Source organism: Vicia villosa, linkage group LG5, assembly GCF_029867415.1.
Source record: "Vicia villosa cultivar HV-30 ecotype Madison, WI linkage group LG5, Vvil1.0, whole genome shotgun sequence".
NCBI classification, from domain to species: domain Eukaryota; kingdom Viridiplantae; phylum Streptophyta; class Magnoliopsida; order Fabales; family Fabaceae; genus Vicia; species Vicia villosa.
Genome location: NC_081184.1, coordinates 141,427,813 through 141,454,256, shown reverse-complemented (window position 1 = coordinate 141,454,256; position 26,444 = coordinate 141,427,813). Strand labels below are relative to the sequence as shown.

The 26,444-nt window shown below is 31.6% G+C and overlaps 3 protein-coding genes across 3 annotated transcripts; all 3 read left to right on the top strand.

The window, feature by feature from the left end:
- Positions 1-1,248: 1,248 nt before the first annotated feature.
- Positions 1,249-4,288, top strand: LOC131607588 (probable mannitol dehydrogenase). Its single transcript, XM_058879571.1, has 5 exons — positions 1,249-1,587; positions 1,665-1,778; positions 2,545-3,055; positions 3,597-3,750; positions 3,910-4,288. Exons 1-5 carry the CDS (start codon positions 1,346-1,348, stop codon positions 4,110-4,112), a joined length of 1,224 nt encoding a protein of 407 aa, XP_058735554.1. The 5' UTR covers positions 1,249-1,345; the 3' UTR covers positions 4,113-4,288.
- A 5,711-nt stretch (positions 4,289-9,999) lies between these two features.
- LOC131602820 (probable mannitol dehydrogenase) lies at positions 10,000-12,958 on the top strand. Its single transcript, XM_058875017.1, has 5 exons — positions 10,000-10,238; positions 10,316-10,429; positions 11,272-11,782; positions 12,302-12,455; positions 12,611-12,958. The coding sequence occupies exons 1-5, from the start codon at positions 10,141-10,143 to the stop codon at positions 12,811-12,813; spliced, it is 1,080 nt and encodes a 359-aa protein (XP_058731000.1). The 5' UTR covers positions 10,000-10,140; the 3' UTR covers positions 12,814-12,958.
- Positions 12,959-21,723: 8,765 nt separating this feature from the next.
- On the top strand, positions 21,724-26,201 carry LOC131602819 (uncharacterized). Its single transcript, XM_058875016.1, has 8 exons — positions 21,724-22,017; positions 22,670-22,772; positions 23,447-23,554; positions 23,668-23,777; positions 24,267-24,374; positions 24,451-24,496; positions 24,802-24,933; positions 25,598-26,201. Exons 1-8 carry the CDS (start codon positions 21,809-21,811, stop codon positions 25,679-25,681), a joined length of 900 nt encoding a protein of 299 aa, XP_058730999.1. The 5' UTR covers positions 21,724-21,808; the 3' UTR covers positions 25,682-26,201.
- The last annotated feature ends 243 nt before the right edge of the window (positions 26,202-26,444 follow it).

Below are 26,444 nucleotides of genomic sequence, written 5' to 3'. Positions count from 1 at the left end.
TATAAGGTTTGTTTAAAAATGTGTGTCTAATCAACTTTTTTACATGTAATTTAATATGTAAGTATATAAATTAGTTGTATTTATTAAATTTAATATATTTTTCATTCGATACAAAATAATTTTAATGAAAATAATATCTCATTAGCTTGAAATCTGTATAATTATAATTTTATATATATATATATATATATATATATATATATATCATTATAAGTATATTTCATTTCACTTAAATTATTTATTTAAATAATAATCACTTCAAAAAATTTAAGAGATACCAAAAGCATATGAAAATGTTTTCATTTCTACATGACCAATTTAATTTATAATAAATATTTTAATAATAATAATAATAAACCACTGAAACAAAACTATTTAAATAAAAAATTAAATTTGATGCAAAAAATAATTCAGTGATACCAAAGAATAAAAGCATTGAAATAAAAAATTCAATTAAATTCAATTAAATTTTTTAATAATAACAATAAAAGATAAAATTAAATAAAAAACAATATTAATAGAAAATATCTTAATACAATAGTTATAAATTAACATTAATAATAATAATATATCAAATCAAATTTTAATAAATATTATACTCTCTGTTCTTATTTATAATAAGAAAAAGTAATTTTTTTTTAAAATTTATGAAATAATACCTAAAATATCTAGTCAAATACATTAATCATTTAATATATTTTACTTTTAAAAAAATACATTAATTATTTAATACTCCTTGAGGTCCTATTTATAAGAGAAAATAGACTTTTTATATTCATTGAATGATCAATGTATCCGTTCCATGATACAACCCAAATACATCTATTATTTAATAAATCTAAAAAATAAATTTTCTTTTATAAATGGGACCGGAGGTAAACGTAAACTTTTTTTATAAATAGAACCACAATTATTACTCCCTCTATTTTTTATTATAAGTCGTTTTAGACTTTTCACACAGATTAAGAAAAATAATAATTTTTATATGAAAATGAAAAATTACGAAGGTTTTTACAAAATCATCATTTATTAATGACATGTGGAAGATAAATTTATATAATTGAAAGAAGACAGAATAATAAATATTTAAAAATATAAAAGAAAAAACAACATTAATTATTTATTAGAATTATAAAATGACTTATATTTAAATACAAATTTCTTTTCCAAAACAATTTATAATAAAAAACAGAAGGAGTACTTGTCACTCCTAAATTAGCCAAGGAGGAAGGATGTAGTTCTCCTCTGGCCGGAGGTGAGCCACCCAAAATGTAAAGTGATAACTAATGTCTAATTGTCCATTTAAGCCGCGGAGTAAAATGGAAAATCGAGCGAAACATATTTAATGTGCATTGATTCTACTTGGTGCGTTGCATCTTTACTTCTTCCATCTTTCAACGTATATTCTCATTCTCACACCTTTAATACCACATTACTTTCCAACACAAAACAAAACGCCCGAACAGAGTACAACAATAGAATACAAGAAATGGCGAAATCACCTGAAACCGAACTTCCGATCAAAGCTCTTGGCTGGGCTGCTACTGACACTTCTGGCATTCTCTCTCCATTCCAATTCTCCAGAAGGTTCTTTTACTATCTCATTTCAACTATTCGCTCTTTCTTTTTGCGATTATGATTTCTGATGTGGTTTTTGTTTCTAGGGAAAATGGAGAAGATGATGTTGCGATCAAGATTCTGTTTTGTGGCGTTTGTCATTCTGATTTGCACACTATCAAGAACGATTGGGGTTTCACTACTTACCCTGTTGTTCCCGGGTATGCTTTTTTTCTTTTGCAATTTCAAATATGCTACTGTGTAGGAGTATTATGCAACTCTCATGATCGGATATTTTTATATTATTATTATTATTATTATTATTATTATTATTATTATTATTATTATTATTATTATTATTATTATTATATTCCATGAAACTAAAAGAATATGAAAGTGCCTCTTATCGTGTTATATTGATCCATTTATTTATCTGGTGTAAAATGAATTTTGATATGCTTTGCTAGTCTCGAATAGAATTGATTTTGTTTTTAAAATTGATTTTAATTCAAAGTTAGGGTTTGTATCTGTTGAGAACATCAGGTTACAGAGTATGAGAGTTCGAACCGCGACATTCAATGTGACTAAAAAAAATAAGTCAGGTACTTGACCCAAAAAATTTGGGTTTGTAACATGTGGGTCAATAATTAATTTTAATTTAAATTACTATGTTACCTTTGAAGGCGTCAAATCCTAGTATGCTATGGGCCCATGTAACCTCACATTACATCATGTGTCCATGATACTATCAGAATGTAGGTGTGTTACAAATTGTTTTTTAGCACTGCAAAGACTGTAAATGTTGATAATATGTAAGTGAGTAACACTTTGAGGAGCTACGTCTGTTATACTATTTGGTTTTGTTTTATCATGTTTCTTATCTTTGAAAATTGATTAATAGTTTAAAACGTACACTGATGTCTTGATGCAATAGTCAAGATTGGAAATAGTAATTCTTGCATTGAGTTTTGTGATTGTGTTTTCCAGGCATGAGATTGTTGGCATTGTGACAAAAGTGGGAAACAATGTGAAAAAATTCCGTGTGGGGGATAAAGTTGGTGTTGGTGTAATGGTGGAATCTTGTCAAACTTGTGAGAATTGCCAGCAGGATCTAGAGAATCACTGTCCTAAAACTGTGTATACCTATAACTCTCCTTATAAAGGAACAAGAACCCAGGGAGGCTATTCTGATTCAGTGGTTGTTCACCAGCGCTATGTACTCCAGTTTCCGGACAACTTACCCCTTGATGCTGGTGCTCCACTATTGTGTGCTGGGATCACCGTGTATAGCCCGATGATATATTATGGCATGACTCAGCCAGGCAAACATTTGGGAGTGGCTGGGCTTGGTGGGTTAGGTCATGTTGCAATCAAAATTGGCAAAGCATTTGGGCTGAAGGTTACTGTCATTAGTACCTCTCCCGACAAGGAAAGAGAGGCCATTGACAAACTTGGTGCTGATGCTTTCCTTGTTTCCAGTGATTCAGAAAAACTGAAGGTAAGTAAGATATAGCAATCTGGTTCATCTAGGTTATGATTTTAGCTGTTTTACTGGTACTTTATAGCATATTTCTATAGGAATTGCCTAGGATATACAACTCTGGGCCTTGGAATTCTCTGTGGTTGCAAATAATATATGTTTTACATTTTATGAATTACTATTTTATAACATAATATGTCATTTAGCATGTACTGTTTATATGTTATGTTTGAATATTTTTAAACGTATAATCAAATTATTGAGTTACACTAAATGTCAATGAGAAATGAAAGAATAGTGCAATAGAAAGTGTTTTTAGATCCTGTTAGAAACTTGAATACATTAATATGGCTGTGTAGAACACATGTTCTAATCAACCTTGCTGTAATCAACTTACTTAGCCAAGATGTGCATCCGATCATGAAAAAACCTTAATGTTCTATTAGCCAGATCAATGGAATGAGCTACTTCTCCATGATAGTCAGTAATAAAATAATGAATTGAATTGTTATGCATATCTGCTTGTAATGCATTGGAACTTTGGTATCATTTTACGCAGGCTGCTAGGGGAACCATAGATTATATCATAGACACAATTTCTGCTGTTCATCCCCTGTTGCCACTGCTTGGCCTGTTGAAGCTGAATGGAAAACTGATCAATGTGGGGTTGCCTAGCAAGCCCCTTGAGCTCCCCGTCTTTCCATTAGTTGGAGGTAAACAATCACATCAGTAATTCTATGTTTATTCGTACATAAATCTGAATTGCTGTTTAAATTAATAATGAGTCCGCGGCCTGTAAAGCTGAAACTTAAGCACATAAATTTGGCCAATGAAATATCTAAATTTTCACATGTCGAATGTCTTGGTTGCAGGACGTAAGTTTATAGGAGGGAGCAACTTCGGCGGGATCAAGGAGACTCAGGAGATGCTAGATTTCTGCGCCAAGCACAACATAACTGCTGATATTGAGCTGATTAGGATGGACCAAATCAACACAGCAATGGAAAGGCTTAGCAAAGCTGATGTCAAATATCGATTTGTGATCGATGTGGCCAACTCTTTCTCAAGTTTGTAGAGTTGATATCAACTTGGTTCTTCAACACTTCCTTATATGCTCAGGATTTTTGAATTTGCATGTTGTTTCATCTTCGCAGTGTTTTAGACTAAGTGCGTTTAATCTAGTTATATTTTATATTAAAACTTATCTTCAAATTAAAGCTAAAAATAAGAGCTTTTAAAAATAAAGTTAGGTAGTTGGAAGCTATTTGATAATTTTATTATTTTGGTTAGGGGTGTTCAATCCTGAATCGACCCAATAAAAAACCATTAATCGAACTAAATAGAAACTGCAAAAAAATGCATTTTATTCGAATGTGTTTGAGTCAATTTTTAATAGAACCGTGCGATTTGGTTCGGTTTGCTGTTTATTTTTTATTATGTTATAATCTAAATTTCACTTAATTCACATTCAACGATAACTAACGATTTTCTCTTTTTCACACTTAAGATTTTAATTTTAGTCTTCTCAAATCTCTCTCAAAACTTTAAGTTATGTTATTCTCTGTACGTGTATGTTTGATTCAATAAAAATGTTATAAAAAATTGAACCAACGAAATCAACCCAAATTACATTGATTTTGTTTGATTTGGTTCAATTTTATTTCTAAAAGTCAACTAAATAAACAAAATCTCATTTTTTTTCATTTGTGTTTCGAGTAACTTTTAGCGTCAAAACCGTCATATTCACATTGCGAACACCCTTGGTTCTGGAAATACAAAGATAAACTTATAAGAAAAACAATTATATGAAATTTATAACATTTGATATTATTAAAATATTTTCATAATTAAATGAAACATTTAAAACAAATGTAGTTTTAAAAATCTATTACTTATTTAATCTATGGTTGTTTTACCTTTAAAAAGTTGAATTTTTTTTTAAAATGAATTTTATAAAATCGTTTTTCAATATATTACACGTTTTTTCATATTTATTTTTTAAAATTTAAAGACTAATTTTGACATCTTATAATATAAATATACATTATTGAAGATCAAAACACAGTCGAAATTGCAATTTTAAAAAATTTGTAATTCAAAAATGATTTATATGATAAATTAATTGAAATAGCTTCAAAATTAAGTGATTTTTTGAAATTATGATATCTAATTTTTTTTTTTTAATAAAATGATGAAATACTTAAAATAATATTTTAAGAATAACTATTCAAATCAAATTTTTATTTAAAACTTTTATATAAAAAAATTTACAAATTATATTTACACAAAATTCTGTTAGATAAATTATTTTTTAAAAAAAATATAAAACAAATGGGCACATATAATCACATTTATAAAAAAAGTTATATAAAAAATATTGTCATTTTCGATGTAGTTTTAACTTTTTAAATTACATTCTCTAATTAACTCTTTAATTAACTCTCTGTGCATCATAGATAAATAGTTGAATAACTAATAAGGATAATATGTAAAAGTTAAAAGATAATATGTAAAAGTTAATATTGTCAAAATTACAGCTATTTTGAACCAGAGAGTAATATATAACAATTTTATTGATTTTACATTATTTTTTTAAGTAAAAAAACAAAATGTGTATTTTAGCTTAGTAATTATTGAGAAAAATATGAATCTCTTGCAAGTTTTTTGGAAAGAAAATTTTGTTTTAGGTTGTTGTATCTCAACTAGAAGCCAAAAAATTCATTAGTAGTACCGAGAAAAATATGCTTGATTTGAAAAAAAGTTGTATCATCATTCCTTCTTTAAAATTTGTTTTCAAGTATGAAATTTTCCAGACTATCAAAACAATCTCTAAGAGCTTGTCTTAAATCATAGAGACTCGTTTTCATTTTGAAAATAGAAGTGAGAAGAAATTTTCAAAATCAGAAGAATGATTAACTTGCATTTCCTTATGTATATAACAGTTCAATAATGCATTATTTACATTTATTTGGAAGATTTTACAAAAACACATAAGAAAGCTAGAATCATCATTATGGTTTCTAGTTAAGGTACAAGAGCATAAGGTTCATTGAGATCTATGTTTTATGTCATATTCTAATTTTTGACCCTAAGATCCAACCTTATTTTCATTGAATCTCAAAGAGTATGATCTTCATTATCATCATTCATAATTATTCATGCATTATTTGCTAACCCAAAATATACAAAAAGATTATGTTTGTTCGTTACTTGTTTCACAAGATGGGTGATTGGTCAAGAGCTCAGGAAAATTAGGGTTTTGAAGCTCACAAGGTGACTCAAGCCTTCTCAAATTCTCAAGTGATTTCCCTCATCAATATCCGAGCCCAAGTGTGGTTCAATTAGAGAGCAACAGCTTTTCAGTTCATCTGGTACATAATTAGGGTTTTGACCTAATTCTTTGAAGAAGTTGACTTTTGGTCAAAGCATGGTCTTATGACTCAAAGCATGATTTAAGCATCTCAAATGCTTCATCATAATCCACTTAAATCATCCATTTGGCTAGAAGGTCTTGATTCAATTGGTATTTGGAAGAATGCAATTAAACTTGAAAAAGTCAACTGCCCAAGATCAACTTTGACTTTTGGGAAATTTGGTCAATTATGGACTTCTAAAGATCAAAATTATGACAATATGATTATTGAAGTCATTTGATCAAGATTAATCAAGAAAATCAATCAAAGATTCAAAAGTGAAAGATTTGGGTTTTGACTTTTCATGAAGAAATTACATGTTTAATGCTCAACTTTGAAAACCCATAACTTCTTCATTAAGCAACCAATTTATGTGCTCCAAAGGCCAAAATGAAGAGCAAGTTATATTCTACAACTTTATCCTTTTGGAGGAACTACCAAAAAATGCAAAGATTTTAAGTTACGGAGCCACGGAGTTGATGATTTTTTCTCCCACACTTAAAAATTAAGGCAGAATTGGTCCTTAAAAGTGTCCAACTTTGAGGCCAATTTCCATAAAGATCCTTTGAGAATTTGAGAAAACTCCAAACACGAAAGTTGTAGAGGATGCTTAGGGCTTTCCAAAAAGTACATGAACTCCTCCATAGCATTTGTGAGCAAAGATAATCGAAGAGGTGAATTTGGGCATCCATACTTGAATTATAGGTCATTTGTAAGGTATGAACCAAGTTGCAACTTGAAGCAAATCTGCATATCCCTTGATTACAAGCCATATTACTTGCAAATCTCCCTCTAATCAGAAGATTACACACACTTTTGAGCTATTGTCCAACTGTTTTGATCAATATCCATTCAATCATTCCATTTCAAGACTAAATGCACCATTGCCATTTTGGAAAAGCTATTTTATCACCAACAACTCTTGCATTGAGTTTCCAAAGTGTTTTCTCTGATCACACTCCGACTCAAAACCAACAAGCAACGCCCTAATGTGTGGAAGAGCCTCCTTAAGGCCTGTTTAAAGCATGACAAAGTACATTGAAACCATAACTCCGAGCTTTCTTCACAAAGAAGCAACCAGGCACAATTTGAACTTGGGACAGCCATTTGCTCTAATTCCCCCTCCCCCACAAACCACAAATCATCCTTATAAATAGAGGGTCTTTCCTCTTGATTCAAACACATAGAAAATCTCCATATGTGTATGTTTGGTTCAATAAAAATGTTATAAAAAATTGACCCAACCCAAATTGCATTGGTTTTGTTTGATTTGGGTCAACGCTATTTCTAAAAGTCAACTGAACAAACGAAATCACTTTTTTTTCTTGTGTTTCAGATAACTTTTAGCGTCATATTCACATTGCAAACACCCCTAGTTCGGGAAATACAAAGGTAAACTTATATGAAAAAAACTATATGAAATTTATAACATTTGATATTATTAAAATATTTCCATAATTAAATGAAACATTTTAAACAACTTCATATACACCATATAGAAGTTGTCCAAACACTCACATTTAATTTGTAACAGCCATATCATCATCCTCCATTTTCATTTTTGTCACTTGCAACTTGATTCTGGTAGAAGGATTAAGGCTATCTCCAGGTGATCCAAGCATTCAGTTAGCATCACCAAGGCCCCAGGAAGATGTCCAAATCATCAAAGCACTTTTAGAAGTCCTCTAATCCAGCTTTCAATCTTCATTTGTAGAGGTAAGTTTTTCAAACTTGAACTCTTTCAATTCTGAATCATTTTCAATAAAACTCAATTTTATCTTGTTTAGAATCATGTGAGGATCAAAAGTGCTCTGTTAGTTGTCATTTATTGTTGCTATGGATCATTTGATTTTGTTTTGAAGTTTTAGGGTTCATATGATTTTTTGAGAAATTCATGAGATATAGTTAAAATAAATTTATGTGTGATACATTTCTGGATTCGTGTTGAAAAACTGGGCAAGTTTCATGTTTATACTTTTCAAAATGATTGAGAATTGAGAGAATACGAATTTGGCTCCATGACTGACTTGAGGTTTAAGATGAAGTTCAATCTGGATTTAGGACGCGTTTTCTATTATTTATTAATGAACGTATTTGAATATCACTTGTAGCGCGTTGGCTTAGTGGTCTTTTTTTTAGCCTTTCACCCTTGTAACCTGAGTTCAAGTTCCCTTAGGTGCAAAAATAAATTTTTACCACTTGTTTATTTCATTTATTTTCACAACTTTGAATATTTATTTAACCTATCAAAATTAATTATTTTCACTTAATTTTTTGTACACTCTTTATTTATGTGATTTTGTTAATAAATTTTAAGAACTCAAAAAATATTATTATTTGATCAAATTTTAATTAGTTCAAAATGATCCTTTTAATGTTCTTTTAAAAAAATATCTTCAAAAATTTCTTTACCAAATGACTTGTACATATTTGTGTGAAACAATTAGGGTTAAGATGAGCCTCTTTTAAAGATGACAACATGATCCCCTTAGTTGTTCACTTAGAGTTGATTCAACTTTTAAAAAAATGATTAGGTTAGTGTATATACTAGAAACCCAAATCTTGAGATCTCTTGATCTCTTCCTTTAATTCAATGTAAATACCATGTTGATATTAACTTGATTTCCATGACCCCTCCTTGTTTATCCACTTGTACATATGCTTGTTGATCTACATCTTTGTACTTTATAACTTTGATTATGTTATTACCTTTGTATATATACATTATCTATTAACCCCACATGCATGAGATATTCATCCATCATCATATCATACTCATACATACATGATATAATTGACTTTGAGGTATGTCATCCCTTTTATTCATAACCTTTTATGCTTGAGTTTATACATTGATACCTTTGTTTATACTTAACTCACCTTTGTTTGTATCCATGATACACATGTCATGTTTCACACACCATTTGAGATACTCACCATTAATGTTTGCTTTGAGATGAATGATTCCTCATTATTGCTAAAAATCTAAAGGAATATGAATGATATTGCCTAAAATTATCAAGGTATCCACTCTTTTTTCCTCCTCTTTTACTTTGTGCTTAGTATTGTTAAAGCTTGACACCCTCCCTATTTTAAAATGGTTTTGTATTATTAAAACTCAACCTCTTTTAAATCAATCTTGGTTTTATATAGTTAAACTTTAACTACCACTCTTTTAAATCACATTTGCCTTGTGTTGTTAAAGTTTAACTCCCTTTTAAAAATTGTTAAATGTCGTTAAAACTTAACATTTTAAAAACTCCTAGTGTATTATTAAAGCTCAACACGCAAAAAGATTTTTGTTACTTTTAACTCTTATTTTTTTCCTTTTATCGAGAATTACAAATATTTTAACTTCCTATTATACAAAAAAGGTATGTAAATTTCCTATATTTACACCGTCTCACTCTATTTTTACAAGTAAATTTCTGTAGAGTATTACAAATGTAGATGTGAAACTTTATTAGTACAAACCTCTGGACGGAGGTGAGCCACCCAAAAAGTAAAACGATGATTAATTGTCCATTTAAGCCGTGGAGTAGAATGGAAAATTGCGCGAAAGATATTTATTGTGCATTGACTCTAGTTGTTGTGTGCATCTTTACTTCTTCCATCTTTCTACATATATTCTCACACACCTTTAATACCACATTACATTCCCAAACAGAGTAGAACTGTAGAATACAAGAAATGGCGAACTCACCCGAAACCCAACTTCCAATCAAAGCTTTTGGCTGGGCTGCTACCGACACTTCTGGCATACTCTCTCCATTCCATTTCTCCAGAAGGTTCTTTTACTATCTCATTTCAATTATTCGCTGCTTCGTTTTGCGATTATGATTTTTGATGTGGTTTTTGTTTCTAGGGAAAATGGAGAAGATGATGTTGCGATCAAGATTCTGTTTTGTGGCGTTTGTCATTCTGATTTGCACACTCTCAAGAATGATTGGGGTTTCACTACTTACCCTGTTGTTCCCGGGTATGCTTTTTTTTCTTCTCTTCGTTTCTTTAACTTTTCTGGTGCTTCTATATTCTTTTGCAGTTTGAAATATGCTACTCTGTAGTATTATGTAGCAGTTTCTGACGAACTGATATTTTTAAATTATTATTTATATTCTATACCATGAAACTAAAATAATATTATAGTGGCCCTTTTTCTTGTATTGATCCATTTATTTATTTATTGATGTGTAAAATTAATTTGTATATGTGCGGTTTATCTCGAGTAGAATTGATTTTAAATTAAAATTAGGGTTTGTAGCTTTAGGGTTATTTGAATTGGTATTTGTGTGGAGACGTTAGACTAGACTACATAGTACTAATTCACTTTAAAAAAATGGAATTTCAGTCACTAATCTATTTGATAAAAAAAATTGAATTATGTTTGTAACCTTTGAAGGAGTTAATATTTAATTTAAATTTAAATTACTGTGTTACCTTTGAAGGAGTCAAATCCTAATAAACTATGGGGCCATTTAACCTTACATTACATGATGTGTCTATGATACAATCAAAATTTAGGTGTGTTACAATAATAGGTGCGTTGCAAAGACTGTGTAAATGTTGATGATATGTATGTGAATCAACACTCTGAGGAGATACGTCTGATATAGAAGCAGAAACTTTCACTGCAGTTTTCTGTTTTTGGTGAAAATGATGCAATGTTTGATTGTTTAAATTATTTGGTTTTGTCTGATGATGTTTGTCATCTTTGAAAATTGATTAATAATTTAAAACGTACATCGGTGCCTTGATGCAATAGTCAAGATTGGGAATAGTAATACTTGCATATGCATTGAGTTTTGAGATTGTGTTTTTCAGGCATGAGATTGTTGGCATTGTGACAAAAGTTGGAAACAATGTGAAAAATTTCCGTGCGGGGGATAAAGTTGGTGTTGGTGTAATGGTGGAATCTTGTCAAACTTGTGAGAATTGCCAGCAGGATCTAGAGAATCACTGTCCTAAAATTGTGTTCACCTATAACTCTCCTTATAAAGGGACAACTACCCTGGGGGGTTATTCTGATTCCGTGGTTGTTCACCAGCGGTATGTACTCCAGTTTCCGGACAACTTACCCCTTGATGCTGGTGCTCCGCTATTGTGTGCTGGGATCACCGTGTATAGTCCGATGATATATTATGGCATGACTCAGCCAGGCAAACATTTGGGAGTGGCTGGGCTTGGTGGGTTAGGCCATGTTGCAATCAAATTTGGCAAAGCATTTGGGCTGAAGGTTACTGTCATTAGTACCTCTCCTGACAAGGAAAGAGAGGCCATTGACAATCTTGGTGCTGATGCTTTCCTTGTTTCCAGTGATTCTGAAAAACTGAAGGTAAGTAAAATACAAAACTCTTAACTTTTATAGCAATCTGGTTCATCTAGGTTAGGCTTTAGCTGTTTTACTGATACTTTATACTACAGTTCTATAGGAATTACCAAGGATATAAAACTCTGGGCCTTGGAATTCTCTGGTTGCAAATAATATATGCTTTGCTTGTTATAATTTACTATTTTATAGCATAATATGTCATTTAGCATCTACTGTTCATAAGTTATGTTGGAATATTTTTAAACTTGTAATCAAATTATTGAGAATTGCACAAAGTGTTTTGAGATCCTATTAGAAACTTGAATACATTAATATGGTTGTGTAGAACACATGTTCTAATCGACTTTGCAGTAGTCAACTTAGTCAAGATGCACATCTGACCATGAAAAAAACCTTAGTTTTCTGTTAACCGGATCAATGGAATTAGCTTCTTCTCCATGATAGTCAATAGTAAAATAATGGATTGAATGGCTCTGCATATCTGCTTGTAATGCATTTGAAAGTTGGTATCATTTTACACAGGCTGCTACGGGAACCATGGATTATATCATAGACACAATTTCTGCTGCTCATCCTCTGTTGCCACTGCTTGGCCTGTTGAAGCTGAATGGGAAACTGGTCCTTGTGGGGTTGCCTAGCAAGCCCCTTGACCTCCCTGTCTTTCCATTAGTTGGAGGTAAACCATCAGTAATTCTATATGTTTATTCCTACATAAATCTGAATTGCTGTTTAAACCGATAATGAGTCCGCGACCTGCAAATCTGAAACTTAGCACATAAATTTGGCCAATGAAATATCTAAATTTTCACATGTCGAATGTCTTGATTGCAGGACGTAAACTTATAGGAGGGAGCAACTTCGGAGGGATCAAGGAGACTCAGGAGATGCTAGATTTCTGCGCCAAGCACAACATAACTGCTGATATTGAGCTGATTAGGATGGACCAAATCAACACAGCAATGGAAAGGCTTAGCAAAGCTGATGTCAAATATCGCTTTGTGATTGATGTGGCCAACTCTTTCTCTAGTTTGTAGAGTTGATATCACCTTGATTCTTCAACACTTTGTTATGTGCTCGGCGTGCGTTTAATCTAGTTATTTTATATTAAAACTTATTTTCAAATCAAAGCTAAGAATAAGAGCTTTTAAAAATAAATAAGTAGTTGGAAGCTATTTGGTAGTTTTATCGTTTTGGTTATGGGTGTTTAAAAGTGATTTGGTCCAATAGAAAACTACTAATCGAATCAAAAGTAAACTACAAAAAAAATATGTATTTTTTAAAAATGTTTTTGAGCTATTTTTTAATAGAACCGTACGGTTTGGTTTACTATTTATTTTTTGTAAATAAAACCAAACGCATTATGTTATAATTCAAACTTTACTTAATTCACATTCAACTCAAATCTATTATTCCTTAGTCTTAGAATTACTAACGATTTTCTTTTTCTCATATTCAAGATTTTAATTTCTGCCTTCCTAAATCTCTCCTATCAATATTGTGCCTTTTTAATCAATCGTTAATTGGTTTAGTGGTGATTGGCGCTAGACTTGGTAGGGAGAACTACGCTTCGATCCCCCCAACTACGATCGGGAGGGGGCTGGAATCACTTGATGCCAGAACTGACCCCCGAACCGGACTAAACCGGTGTTGAAAAAATAAAAAATATTGTGCCTTTTTTACATCTTTTATTCGCCAAGTACATCTCACGTCTTCGTTTTCAATCTCTCCTCTCTTATGTTTTTTCTTTTTCTTCTCACTTTTATGTTACTGTTATCTCTTCTAATTTTGTTTCTATCACGTATCTTCTCTAATCTCTCCTTTCTTTTTTAACTTCTCTATCTCTTTGCTCCTTTATTATGTTTCTTTAGTAATGTTTTTATATTGTTTTATATATTTCATTTCACTTTTTGTCTACTCTAATTTTTATGTATTTAATGTGAAGTTATTTTTAAATATGATGAGTTTTGTTATTTGATAATGTATAACCGATTAAACACAAAAGTATGTTATTCATTATATGTGTGCGTATGGTTCAATAAAAATATTCTAAAAAATCAAAACAATCAAACCAACTCAAACTTCATTGGTTTGATTTTATTTCAAAAAACTGCATTTATTTTAGTTCTATCAAATATTCAAATATTTTAATATGAATCTCTTGCAAGCTTTTGGAAGGAATTTTTCTTTTAGGTTGTTGAAAATTTTGGTTGGATTTTGATCATATTCTCCACTTTTTCTCTTTGTTATTTTTATTTTGTTGTACAATTTATTTAATTTCACTCTTTGAGTTCTTCTAACCCCTAAACAGCCACTTTCCCTATTCAAGACCCACCCGGGAACATATTTTGAAAAAAATATGAATTTCTTGCAAGCTTTTGCGAATAAATTTTTGTTTTAGGCAGTTGTACCTTAACTAGAAGTCACAAGGATTCATTAGTAGCACTGAATCGTCAAAAATCATGTATAAGAAAAATATATTCGGTTTGAAAAAGAGTTGTATCATCATTCTTTCTTTGAAATGTATAATTAGTCGGAAAAATTTTCAGACAATCAAACCAATCTTTAAGAGCTTGTCTTAAATTGTAGAGACTTATTTTCATTTTGAAAACATGAGTAAGAAGAGTTTTTCAAAATCAGAAGAATGATCAACATGCATTTTCTTATGTATGTAACACTTCAATAATGCATTATTTACATTTATTTGGAATATTTTACGAAAACGCGTGAGAAAGTTAGAATCATCGTTATGGTTTCTAGTTGAGGTACATGAACATAAGTTTCATTAAGATTTATGTTTCGTTGTTAATTTTAATCTTTTATAATGTGTCTTGTTTTATTTCTCAAAACATTTCTAAACACATCAAGCTTGTCCCGAAATATCAACCAAGGTTCCAATAACTCAACTAGTTTTGGGATCGGGTTCCCAACCGTTGTTTCTCTCAAATTGATTTAAGGCTTAATATATTTTTGTGTCATGTATGTTAACCTCGGAGTTCATTTTGGTCCCTTAATTTAAAAAGGTCCATATTAGTCCCTTAATTCTTTAAAATGTATCATATTAGTCATTTTCATTTAATTAATGATGGGAAAACTCAAAAATTCATCGCTAATTATATTAAAATGACTAATATGACACGTTTTGAAGAGTTAAGGAACAAATATGAACATTTTTTAAGTTAAGGGATCAAAATGAACCTCGAATTTAAGATACAAGATTAAAAAGGCTATTATACCTTGATTTAACATTTCTTGCATAGTAATATACCAATGTTCTTTGATGATAGCTTCGTCAATTTCCTTTAACTCAATATGTGAAACAAAAGCCATATAGTTACATACCTTGCTAAGGGAGTGTTGAGATGTTATTCCCTTATAAATATTTCCATTAACATTTTGAATAGAATGGTCCTTAATGATCCTCCGTTCTTAAGATAAACTTTATTTAGCTGACTCCTTTGAATTTTTATATTTGGACTTTGGACTTTCTCTTGTCTTTGATATTTTTTCCCTTTATTTTCATCTTGCAAGGATGTTATTTAAGGGATACCTGCAAAATTAACAACCTCTACTTCTACCTATTGGGGGTTAGTTCACCAAAAGTAACATGTACGGGTTCTTTCATAGTCATAGTCCTTTCGATAAGAAGTTTAAAAAGGATTACATTTTTATAGACCATGCATATAGAGGAATTAAACATAGTTTATTATTTTTGTTATACAACTTACGTGATGCTAAGTAACTTGTGCAATAATGTTTTAATCAAATAGAGCAATTAAAGGGTAAGATTAGGGATCTTATTGAAAATCAAAGATTCAATGACTTTGTCTTGTTTTTATTAGGTTATGAGATTTCTTTTCTTGTAAGAGTGGAACAATATACCATATTGATTTCTTTATTTGTGTCATTTGAAGAGCAACTATCGGTATCATTATCTGCATCACAACTTGACTTTTCTACATTTGGCACCCATTCTTTTTGGGTTATTTGATGTTAGTTGCAAACATATTTCTACTTTTACGTTTACAATGCTCTTTATAAAAGTATGAAGGTTGGTGTCATTTTTTGCTCTCATGACTCTTTTTGATGAAACAGAACATGGATACATGTTTGTCTTTATTACGGTAATTACATTTTAAGATTTTGCATTTAAATGTTTGTTTGGTATTGCAAATATTGCCAAAGCTTTTACTATTGTTCTTGGGTTTTTAATCAAGATCAACCCTATCGTAAAATGTTTTTTGGTAACCTAACAGAAGATTCAAGTATTCTCTCCCTTTAGTGAATTTATCAAGTGTGTTTTTAAGATCATCAATTTTATTTTTCAAAGAATTTTATTGATCACACTTGATAGATTTGTCTAACAATTTATAAGATAAAAAAGAGCTTTAAATTAGATCATATTTCCTTTCTCTAATATTTTCTTTTTCTTCCAATAATTTTTTATTTTTCAATTCAAGGGAAAAGACAGTGTCTTTGGAGGTAGAGATGATTTGTTCTAGTGTATTTGTTTATTTTGTTAGCCTCTCACAAATGTGAAATAAATCTTAATAAGAAAAGTGATAGGTTACTTCATCATCTTGATGATTTCTCGTGAGGTAGAGGTTTGTTTCTTCCTTATCTAGAGATTTTTTATAATCATTATCTCAAACTATGTATGCTCTCTTTTCTTCTCTCTTGGATTTATTGAACTTTTTTTGGTTTTTTCTTGGGTTTTGAGGGCAATTTGATCGTATGTGTCCTTTCTCTCTGCATTGATAACATGTAGGAATGGACGAGGAACTTTTTTCATTTTGCTTCTGGTGCCTTGAAGTTTCTTTTTCCTTCTTTAGGAATACTTTGAATTTACAAAATATGAATTCCATGAACTTATTACTTTTACTTTGACACTCTTTATCTTTTGGCTCTATATCTTCGGTTCTTGTGACTTTTAGGGCGATACTTTTATTCTTTTTCTTGTGATCCTCTTTGTCATCGATAAGCCTTTTTAGTTCCATCTCGTGTTCCTACAATTTTCTAAAGAGAATGGTGTGTCCATAGTCGCTAAATTCCTAGATTCACAAATCGCTGTGACTTTGGGTTGTAAAGTATGGTTTAGGCTTCTAAGAATTTTGTTAGACGACGAGACCTTATCTAGAGGGGTGAATAGCTCCCCAAATTCAAAATTAAAATTAATAAGATTTTTGAAAAGAGTTTAAACTTTGGTTAGCGGAAGTCTCGCGTTTAGATCGAAGTTCGTCTAAATCGAACAAGTTATTGGAACTTGGATACGCATAACCGTGTACGGTATGACAATGAGGCAATCAACGTTGACGATTGAATTCCCAAATTAATGGTTCAATTAGGCACAAGTCAATCAATTTCTAACCAATTAAAACACAAAATGATAAAGTGTCAAATTATCGAACACTTGGTGTGTGATTATTTTTTCAGAAATTTCTTTCAAGTTTGTTGATATTCAAATCATCTTAAAATCAAAGTGATTGCAAGACTATTAACAAATCAACAATAATCAAAACAATTTCCATAAATTTATTACCAATCAATGTGCCTAACAATTTGATAATGAAAATTTAAATGCAAGATATACATACATACATACATACATACATATATATATATATATATATATATATATATATATATATATATATATATATATATAGAGAGAGAGAGAGAGAGAGAGAGGGGGAGGGAGAGGGAGAGGACACGGGGAGTTGTTTAGGCAGTTCACTGATTATCCTCGCTACGACTATGTCTGTCCCTAATTCTAATTTGGAATTGAGATAATGATTCTTACTTTGCAAAATAATGCTTACAAGAGAAATGTAGCAATCCATATCTACAAATCCTAAGCTTGATTATGATTCTCACTCTTTCTCTCCCCTTGATCTTGACTCGATCAAGTTGCCCAACAATACCAATCTGATTCACTATTTCGCGTAACTCCTTTGCAAGAAACCACCATTCTTCAATGCTTTCACTCGGTCGAATCCAAATTGTGAATTATTGTCACCCGATAATGCCAATTGATTTAGCGTCTCACGCTACCCCTTTGCAAGACACCACCGTTCTTCAAAGCTTTCACTCGGTCGAATCCAATTGCAAATTATTGTCACCCAAGGTTTACCAGATTGATTTATTGTCTTACGCTACTCCTTTGCAAGAACCTCTGGTTCTTTAAAGCCTTTCACTTGATCAAATCCAATTTGTGTAATCTAGTCAAAAACCTTCAAATCCCAATAATCTTGAAGGAAAACCCCAACTTGGTTTTCTTATTGAAATAAACCCCAAATCCACAATGACCTTGGAGGATAAGCACTTGGTTTTTTTGAATGAAACTCCCTATGATTCTCAACCCAATCTTAGGTTACAACCAACCTAAATTGAACGTTATCAATCAAGTCTAGATGGCACCCAAATAATGAATGATTATGTATACTTTATTTGTGTGCATGCACAGTTGAGAGGTTGAAGATGATGAGCAATTTTAGTACGTATTTATAGTTTCATAAAATCGGAAATGATGCATGTCTGATGTATTTATAGTGGTGCAAGTTGGAGGCAAAAAGGAATGAAAATATTCTAAAAAACTACAACATGTTTTGACACATGTAAGTCATGTGTCGACCTATGTAATTCCATGCGCGACCTACAACAGGTTATGTGTCGATAGAAAGTTACAGAAGTTATAGGCTTTAAAACTACAACACATGTGTCGACCTGAAAAAATCGTATATGTCGATACATAGAAGAAATTTCTTTAGTATGTGTCAACCTGAAATGATGCATGTGTCGACACATAGTTACAAAAGCTACAGGCTTTAATTCGACAGTACATGTGTTGACCTGCACCCTATATGTGTTGATCTGTACACTTGCTTTTTGAGGGAAAAATGATTTTTCATGCTTGGAAATGGTTTTTGTCATTTATCCCCTTGAGACGACTATTCCTTAACAAAAGTTAGACTCTACTGCCACTTGCTGAACAAGTGACTTTAAGCACAGGAGGGGGTGAAATGTGGTATTCAAAATTCGTGATTAATTATATATTTTTTCGATTAAGATCGTATAAGTAATTTTGACTAAATACTTTGCAGCGGAAATAAAATACTGAACTAAATCGTAGAAATTAAAAATATAGGGTTAGAAAAAATCGCACTAGAGATTTATACAGGTTTGGTCAAACGTTGGCCTAGTCTTGTCCCTAAAGGATCTTCTCGAGATTTTGACTATAAACTTTGACTTTTTGAAGGTTATGCCCATGAATCTTAATATAGTCTGATCTTGAGATTTTAGCAGGTTTATCCCTAACTAATGACATCTTTTACCCCAGGCTAAGCTAACTAACCGTTTAGAGATTTATGACTGCTCTCAGACTCTCAATAACCAAAACAAAGCTTTTTCTGTCAAAGCTTAAGAAACCAAATACATATATTTTATGACAGATTCATCTCAAGAACCAAAATCAATCTCTTAAGAGTATCACATCCTTAAGAATATAAACGACCAGAAAGACCACGTACGAAAATTCTTTCCACACAAGTAAAGCTTCAATTACTAGCACTAATGCAATATACTAATGCAATATGAAGTGAAAGAAAATATTTTCTAGAGAAGGGGAGAAAGATAAATTCCAAAGAAATATGGAAAATTTAGAAAGTGACAAGATTTGAAGTGAGGGTGTGCCTCCACTATATAGTAGTTGAAAAAACCAAAAAGGAAAATAATCCATGGGCAAAATTAATTATCTAATCAATTAGAAAGCCTAAATATGAAGGTTTGAATATATAGTCGTTGCAAGTCATTAATATGTTGACCTTTTTGATTATGTAATCGAGTGACACTCTTCTACTCGGTTAGCATAGTGTTCCAATCGATTGGCTGGTTAGAAAAGTTTTGCCAATCGATTAGATAGTTAACAAATAGTTTGAAAAGGTTTTGTACAACTTTTTAATCACCAGGTTCTAACTTAGAAAAACATTTTCAAGATGAAAACATTTTAAAAGATGTATTTTAAGTGTGTGTGATAGTTGTCTTAGTACTCTTAAGCTACTTCCTTACTTTTACAAAACTCAGGTCAGCCAGACACGACCTGACAAACTTTCACACTTCCTCTCTATTATTACTCTAAGACTCCCAAGACTTTTGTCAAATGCATCGATCATATGAGCACTTTAATCTCGAGTCTATTTCTGTTGATGAGGCATGAGATGTTAGCACTTTACTCTTAAGTCTCTTTCTGTTTATGCGGTGTGAGATATTTGTCTGGTTATGTCACCATCATTAGAGGGTTGAAAGCTATTGTCATAGACTTCATCACAACTGTTGACGACGTTGTTGTCATTAAAATTTCATAGATGGTCTTTTGCGGGATTGTCAACTTTATATTTGCAAGCACATAGATTCACAAATACTATATTCAAAAGTTGAACGCTGAGGTGTTAGAGCCGTGAGAACGCAGAAACCGAAAGTCGATTCCCACAGATGACGCACTATTATGCTCTAGAACCAGAAATAGAGTGAGACACGAGAGCTGCGGCAGAGTAGAGCTTCTGATGCGGCAGAGCAGTGGTGTACCTGCAAGGTTATCCTTTGACGCTCAAGTCAGTGTGTGAAATAGTATGGACCTCAGATATATATGGGAGAGGAATAACAACCTTACTATCTTTTAGGCGTGAAATTCATAGAACTGTTAGATTTGGTTGAGACGTAAATCTCTTGTTGCGAGGTACATGATAGTCCATCGGCCAAGAGAAGATTAAAGAAGTGTGATTGAGCAACCGATTGATATATTTTGTTTGGACTGTTTTGTCTCAAGATGGTCAAATCATGAGAAATATGTCAGACGCAAAACATAAAGTTTTTGGCTTTTTGCACACAATGCCAATGATTAAAACTTTATAAAAACTCATTTACAAAAAATTACTTCAAAATTGTTTTCTAAGTACACATTTATATTTATATTGAGGTTTTGGTATTTACAAATTTTATAAAAAATTTAACGAGATCAAAATTTATATTCAATAACCTATAAAATCATATTGTTCGATTTTTTTTTTAAAAAACACATAAATTAAACATGTGTTATTTTTATTTTATTTCAGCGACAAAATTTGCAGGATAATTTTGTAGATACTTAAAATTAAAAGAGAATAATATTCATACACTGTTAGTGTAAAGTTATTTTACACATTCAACCAATAAAAAATCAATAAAATGCTACATTATTAAAAAAAAAATTAAAATAAAAGTGGAGTGTAATTAGATGCATGGTTGTGATTGGTTGACAGTGTAAAATTATTTTACACTATCAGTGCATGACTCCTATTCTCAAATTAAAAAATTTATATGGTGACATAAAACTAAATTTGATAATATTAGTAGAGAATAAAAAAATATTTAATTAATATCTTTTTAAAAATATTATTTTATTTTACTTATGAGATTAATTGGTATGCACTATCGATATAAATTTTTTTACACAATCGAAATATTACAACCATTCATATGTGATATTTTAGATACAAATAAAAAAAAGTCAGATACATATAAAAATTTAACTTTTATGATTAATTCACAGTGTAATTTTATTTAATATTTTAAATATGTATCAATTGAATTATTTATTTTATTTCACTCTACTCTTTAATATTATTAATGTAATAAAGTATATTTATACACATTTTTGTTCTCAATAATCAAAATTTCTCTTTGATAGTTTATATTAGAAAAAACATGGAATAATATTTTATTGCTTCACATTGTTAGACATTTATCAGACATTCAATAATTGAAAAAAATCATAGTAATTTTTTTTTAAAAAACTATGAAAATTTTGGAAAGTGGTTTTTTGAGTTTAAATTATTTGAAGGTTAGATTTAAAAAATTTAGGGGATGGTATATAGATCTTGAAGTGGGTAAGGGCTTATATGAATAGGGCCCAATTAGATAAATCCGACCCATCCTCACACAGAAAATTTTCTGCCTAGGTCTCTCTCCTTCTCGGCAGTAAAGCCGTAGCAAGAAGCGATGAACGAGGAAGATCTTCCGCTGAAGGAGGCGAACGTGCTCAAGGGTCACGAGGGTGGCGTGCTCGCCGCCAGGTTCAATTCCGACGGTAACTATATCCTCAGTTGTGGCAAAGACCGTACCATACGCCTTTGGAATCCTCACCGTGGCATCCATATCAAAACCTATAAATCGCATGGCCGTGAAGTTCGCGATGTCCACGTTACTTCGTATATACATACACTCTTTCTCTTTCCTTTACATTCATTCGTCATAAATGTATATTCAAACTTTATCGTAATTTCACTTGCTTACTAGAGTATGCTATACGTGTTTTCCAAATAAGTGCTTATGTATAAGCTATTTTTTAGACACAGGTAAAATATAGTCAGATTTTTTTTATATAAGTTACAATCGAAGACATTATGAAAATAAAGTGAAAATAACTATGGCTTTGTTTGGATTGATGGAATCGGATGGAGTGGAGCGGAATTGAATGGAATAAAATGATTTTCTATTGTTTGAATAATTTAAAAACGGATGGAGCGGAGCGGAAAGGAGTGGTATGGATTCCTTCCATCACTTACCACCATATTCTTTCCTCTCCGATTTGCGCGGAATGAACTCCATCATACTCCGCTCTGCTCCATTCCGCTCCGTTCATTTCGTGATATCCAAACATAGCCTAATGGACATGTTGTAAGTTACTTTTTGAAGTTCGCGCAAACTGTCTCAGAAGTGTCTGTGTTAGTATATAAGTTTAAATAAGTCAATCTAATGGAATGTTTGTTATATAAATTGTGGGGTTTTCTGGTTTGATTTCGATCGAGCATGGTTGTCTGTTATGTAAACTGCATTTCTTGTTGTTTTGTTTGCTATTAGGGACAACTCCAAGTTATGTTCCTGTGGTGGAGATAGGCAGGTCTTCTATTGGGATGTTGCTACTGGACGCGTAATAAGAAAGTTTCGTGGCCATGATGGTGAGGTACTTTCTATTCTATCTTTCTTACTATGATAATTGCTAAAGAACTTTTTCGCTTCTCTCTTTTTTTTCTTGCTTTTCTCTTTGAATGAAGGAAACCATGAGAGTTAGGGATTGTGAAATTGATGTGTTTCTATCATGTCACTATTTCTACTACTTCTTTTGGTTTATTGCCTTTTACTTTTTACATATGTCACTGGTTTCATCATGTATACATCCATTTTAAACCTAAGCCAATGACCCCTCCGATTATTTTTGTTTTCTCATGCACTAGAGTCTATTTTTTATTTTGTAGTTTTGTGTGCAATGTTGAAAATTAAAATTTTGATGCTGAGAGTTTATGTTGTCTTGAGCAGAATTTGAAATTGTGGCTGTGAGTTTACTTTTTAGAGGTTTTTGATATCGCAAAAATTTGTAGTTTATAACTAAATGACTAATGTAACCACAATTGCAGTCATGATACGGTCTTGGAGACATCAAAAACGTTGATAACACAGCCACATCATGGTCGCAGACCTTCTTACAATCGGGGTCGCTAGCCCTTTTTTATGACTTTGGTCTTGAGCTCTCAATGATTGTTATTATTGTGAATCTGTGATATATGTTCGCCCGACCTTTAATTCAGAACAGGCAATACAATACAATTTTTTGTTTCTAATAGGTTATTTGTTCTGTAGGTAAATGGTGTAAAATTCAACGAGTATTCATCTGTTGTAGTCTCAGCAGGCTATGATCAATCATTGCGCGCTTGGGACTGCAGATCCCACAGCACTGAGCCAATACAGGTGGATTTCATCAACTGATTCCCCTATCCTCACTATTCAACTCATTTATTACATGCAATGCACCCAATTTCTTTCTGCTGGCTTATTAATCAGGAACCACAATTGATGCGCAGGTTATTGACACATTTGCAGATAGTGTGATGTCTGTTTGTTTAACAAAAACTGAAATTATCGGAGGAAGTGTTGATGGGACTGTTCGAACATTTGATATTCGTATTGGCAGGTTTGTTACATTATATATAAAAAACTTCAAGACCTGTATATTTCATAATTCATGAGTTTATGTGTAAAAAAACTTAGTAATACAAATTAAGCGATATTTCAAATTAGACACTTTGGGTATGTTTGGATTGGTGGGGACATAATTGATTCTAGCAGAATTGAGTTTGTAGAGTTGATTTTAACATAATTGAGTTTAGTAAAATTGATTTATGTTTGGATACATTTATGTAAAAGTGAATTGAACATTAAATTTTAGTGTAAAAATCACCCAAAATCAATTCTAGAGTCAGACGCTACAAATTATAGTTTCAAGTTGAATCAATTCTACTTTTAAAAAACCAAACACCTCAAAATCACCCAGAATCAATTCTACATCTCTAGAATTGATTTTGGGTCTCGTAGAAGTAGAACCAAACATACACTTCTATTGTTGCCATAAATTTTATTTGCATTGTGCAATTTTACTAAGCTTCTATGTTCTTTTCATTAGAGAAATATCGGATAGCTTAGGGCAACCTGTCAACTGTATATCGATGTCAAATGATGGCAACTGCATCCTAGCCGGTTGCTTAGACTCTACCGTGCGTCTTTTGGACAGGTATGTTTGTAACATTTGAGGAACATTTACTATGGCTCTTTATCTCTTTTAAATTCAATATCCTTTCGTGTGACAGAACCACTGGTGAACTATTACAAGAATATAAAGGACACACTAATAAGGTTAGCCTGAATAAATCTGATTGTAGCACTTTCAATTCAAATATTCCACATATAGCATTAAGTACTAATAAAGGAAAATAGCAGGTGCATGGTCTCAACTATTTGTATGCAAGTTTATATTCACAGTCATTACTCATCTGTATATCTGCATTTGTGGAATGCTATTTACTGATCCCTGCAATTGCAATTATCAATTCCTGAAGCATGTTTTTCTTTTGATTTAAGTAACTTTACTATGTTCAATTCAAAACTTTTTGACTTGAGCATTCTCTGAAATTTGGTCATTTATATTGATTTATCCTCAGTCTTACAAATTGGATTGCTGCCTTACTAATACGGATGCTCATGTAACTGGTGGCTCTGAGGATGGTTTCGTCTATTTCTGGGATCTTGTAGATGCATCTGTTGTGTCAGAATTCAGGGCTCATGCCTCAGTGGTAAGAAAAAGATTCTAGTTTATTCATTCTAAAAGAAATACGTGGAAGGATGATACTAAAAGAAAACTATCATGATTTCTTGAACCTAATACCATAACATGCAATATGTTTACGGTTTTGTAAGTTTTCATTTCCCTCTTGATGGGGGGAAATTAAGAATTTCTTATTACTGACTAGGTAGTAAAATCTCACTTGTTCATTTATTCTTTATATGATTCCTGGTGGAGTTAAGTGGATAGTGTTTGAAAGCCTCTTATTTTACATTGTATTTTCATATTGATTGATAATGAATTTGAAGCATACTCTGAAAATAATTTTTACCACAAACACCTCATAATTTAGATAGAAATGATAAATTAGTTGTGACACCTAAGTGCACATTTGGATTTAGAGTGAGTTTGGCAAATCACGATAACACCTTGACTTTGTCAATTATCTTGAAGCTCCAAAGTGTAGCTTTTGCTGACATAACGTAATTTAGTCAAATTTACCGCCAAGCCAAGCATGCAATTAGCATATGTTATTATTGATGCAATTTTTGGTCTGCTGGAGGAACTTTGTTATTGCATGAATTAGTCTACCGTATGCTGCACTTTATTATTGTAGGTTTTTAGTCCAAAGATAATGGCATTATTAACTATATACAATGTGTTTTCTTTGTCAGGTAACAAGTGTAAGTTATCACCCAAAGGAAAACTGCATGATAACTTCATCCGTAGATGGCACTATTAAGGTATGGAAGACATAAAAAACAAAATGCAAACAACAAGTTTCTCTGGTGTTTCCACACGTACCAAACATCCGGCAATACAAATATGTATGATGATGATATCATGTTCAATTGCAAAAGGAGTAGTCACACACCATGTTACTTCAGGTGTTATTAGATATATTAGATACAAGTAACATTCTTGGGGAGGTTTGTTTGACTGAGTTACATGTGCATTTTGTTTGGAAGATAGTAAATAATACTACTACAACAGTAGGGGGCATCATGCAACACTGATCTTGAGTCAAATCATACACCAGTTTTTGTCACCATTGAAATATTGGGTATTGGGCAATTCACTTTACGTGTGTTCTATGATCCATCAATTGTTGTCAAATTTACTCGATTGATCTATATCCTGAATCCTGATTTAATGTGTTCCCTGTGTCGGTTGTAACTTTACTAGTGTAGTTGGCAAACAAGTGGCTTAGAATTAGATACTGTTGTTATGTTATGTAGCTACAAAAATCTATTTATTCTGTGATCATTATCCGTGACTTTTGTTTTCCAATGTCTAACACCACCTCAAACGCTAAAAATGGTGATGTTGACAGCAATGCTTTGCAGCTATTTATTGGCTAATAATTTAGAAAAACTGTTTGTTTTTTCTTTCAGATAATTGTAGTAGCACTTTTTTGGATTTACTATCTCATTGTTTGTTTATCAAAGTGATAATCTGTTTACTGTTAATACACTTTTTGGTAAACCTTCATTATTGTCGCTTTATCATTGTATAGTAAAA

What these genes read in the sequence shown, in the direction of transcription:
- LOC131607588 (XM_058879571.1), top strand. Translation starts at nt 1,346, where the DNA reads ATGTGCATTGATTCTACTTGGTGCGTTGCATCTTTACTTCTTCCATCT. An exon ending in GTGATTCAGAAAAACTGAAG is followed by an intron (nt 3,056 to 3,596) that starts GTAAGTAAGATA and finishes CATTTTACGCAG; the next exon opens with GCTGCTAGGGGAACCATAGA. An exon ending in CGTCTTTCCATTAGTTGGAG is followed by an intron (nt 3,751 to 3,909) that starts GTAAACAATCAC and finishes TCTTGGTTGCAG; the next exon opens with GACGTAAGTTTATAGGAGGG.
- LOC131602820 (XM_058875017.1), top strand. Translation starts at nt 10,141, where the DNA reads ATGGCGAACTCACCCGAAACCCAACTTCCAATCAAAGCTTTTGGCTGG. An exon ending in ACTTACCCTGTTGTTCCCGG is followed by an intron (nt 10,430 to 11,271) that starts GTATGCTTTTTT and finishes TGTGTTTTTCAG; the next exon opens with GCATGAGATTGTTGGCATTG. An exon ending in TGTCTTTCCATTAGTTGGAG is followed by an intron (nt 12,456 to 12,610) that starts GTAAACCATCAG and finishes TCTTGATTGCAG; the next exon opens with GACGTAAACTTATAGGAGGG.
- LOC131602819 (XM_058875016.1), top strand. Translation starts at nt 21,809, where the DNA reads ATGAACGAGGAAGATCTTCCGCTGAAGGAGGCGAACGTGCTCAAGGGT. An exon ending in CGCGATGTCCACGTTACTTC is followed by an intron (nt 22,018 to 22,669) that starts GTATATACATAC and finishes GTTTGCTATTAG; the next exon opens with GGACAACTCCAAGTTATGTT. An exon ending in ACAGCACTGAGCCAATACAG is followed by an intron (nt 23,555 to 23,667) that starts GTGGATTTCATC and finishes ATTGATGCGCAG; the next exon opens with GTTATTGACACATTTGCAGA.